Here is a 1,926-nt window from a genome sequence, read left to right as displayed (position 1 = left end):
ATGACTCCATGGTCTAACCATGGTCTCGTACTTGTTGTCAACTCAGAATTCCATGGCCACGAACACAAACAATATATGGTGGTGCAAGCCACAATCACCTGTCATCGTCGCAGGACGGCAGTCCGTACCGGCACACGTACTACTCGAGCCAGCAGGATTTCGGCAAGACGGACGACGTGGATGGCAATAAGTTAGTGCCGCCCATAGTGTTCGCCGTCGTCATCTGGGTCCTTTGCAGCAGAGACCTCCGGACGGACACAGAGGAGCAGGAGGCGGCCACCGGAGGTGGGGACGACGACACTACTATGCGTCAGCTGCAGAGCAACGAAGCCGGCGACGGCTGGGTCGACAGGGCACCGTCATCGACGGTGGCTGGCGCGGCCGCTGTGGAGATGGGGCCGCCCGTGCGGGCGGCCGAGCCACCGGTGGTGTGCACGTACCGGAAAGCGGACGGGTGGCGGGAGGGCTCGTGTGGGGTGTGCCTGGCGGACCTCGCCGACGGCGAGGCCATCAGGGTGCTGCCGGCGTGTATGCACTACATCCACGCAGCCTGCGTCGGCGAGTGGCTGTGCGCGCACGCCACCTGCCCGCTCTGCCGCGCACCGCTCGTCGCTCCCGCCGACGCCACCACCTAGAGGCCTGTGGTGCCGTGGTGGTAATCAACTCCTTGCATGCATGCTTCCAGGTAGGGATGAAAACGGATTGGATACGGACGGATATCACCGATATTATATTTGTTTTCATATTTCTGTTCGGATTCAGATTCGAATACGGATAGTGTCAACTATGTCGGATAGGATACGATTGGATATCGACATCATAAATATGCGATTTGAGTATTCGGATACGGATACGGTATCGGATGTTGGATATTCGGACTCGGATACGGACTGATCTCAACCCCTCTAAACGGATTCGGTTTCGAATACGGTCGGAAAATATCCGTACCGTTTTCATCCCTACTTCCAGGCTATACAGCTCAACATTTCTCTTAATACGTACATTTAGGAATTGGTCATGTATACGGCAAAACTTAGCAGACGGTACATACATTCGATATTTCCACCTTCAGAACGGGAACTGTTCCATATCGATTTTGACTCAACAAGTGCTCAGATATATCTCCCTCTATCAGAAAAGCGCTTCTTAACCATATCTATGCTTCCTAATTAAACGGCTTTGTAGGAATTCCATCAATTTCTTTAGAAAATTTGAGATTCTTAATAAAAATATAAAGTTTGGTATCCTCTTCAACTCGTAAGACACTACAGCAGACGCGTGCTTTGCCGAGTGCAATTGCACTCGGCAAAGAAGGCTTTGTACTCGGCAAAGCCTTTGCCGAGTGCTGCACTCGGCAAAGAGCTATCGGCATATCCCCTCACGATAAAGGCTTCTTTGCCGAGTGCCGCATGTCGGGCACTCGGCAAAGGATTTCCCGAGTGCCACGACGGCACTCGGCAAAGAAAAGCCGCCGTGATGGCCAGGTCACGGTGATGGCCCCTTTGCCGAGTGCCACGCGTCGGCACTCGGCAAAGAAATGTGTTTTTTAATTTTTTTTAAAAATGCTTTGCCGAGTGCCTGCATCTGGCACTCGGCAAAGCTTGTTTTCTTTTTTTTGGATTTTCTTTGCTGAGTGCTGTAGGTAGGCACTCGGCAAAGTAGTTTGTTTTTTTTTATTTTCTTTGCCGAGTGCTTTGACCATGGCACTCGGCAAAGCTGGGAAGCTTAGTGTCCCAGATTCCCAGCTTTGCCGAGTGTCATGGTCATGACACTCGGCAAAGAAGTGAAAAAATTCAATTTTTTTTGGTTTTTAGTCTTCCATCGTTGCAAACAAGATATACATCACACAAATATATATATAATACAAATGTATATCACAATCCACCACAAACATAAACATAACATACAACTATCACAATCTCGACT

At 50.2% G+C, this 1,926-nt stretch overlaps 1 protein-coding gene across 1 annotated transcript; it reads left to right on the top strand.

Annotated features, from left to right (window-relative positions):
- LOC136489710 (RING-H2 finger protein ATL51-like) lies at positions 1-635 on the top strand. The gene is made up of 2 exons (XM_066486274.1): positions 1-27; positions 114-635. Exons 1-2 carry the CDS (start codon positions 1-3, stop codon positions 633-635), a joined length of 549 nt encoding a protein of 182 aa, XP_066342371.1.
- The last annotated feature ends 1,291 nt before the right edge of the window (positions 636-1,926 follow it).

The sequence above is a fragment of the Miscanthus floridulus genome, chromosome 10 (assembly GCF_019320115.1).
Source record: "Miscanthus floridulus cultivar M001 chromosome 10, ASM1932011v1, whole genome shotgun sequence".
Lineage (NCBI taxonomy): Eukaryota > Viridiplantae > Streptophyta > Magnoliopsida > Poales > Poaceae > Miscanthus > Miscanthus floridulus.
This window is presented reverse-complemented; position numbering and strand designations above follow the sequence as displayed.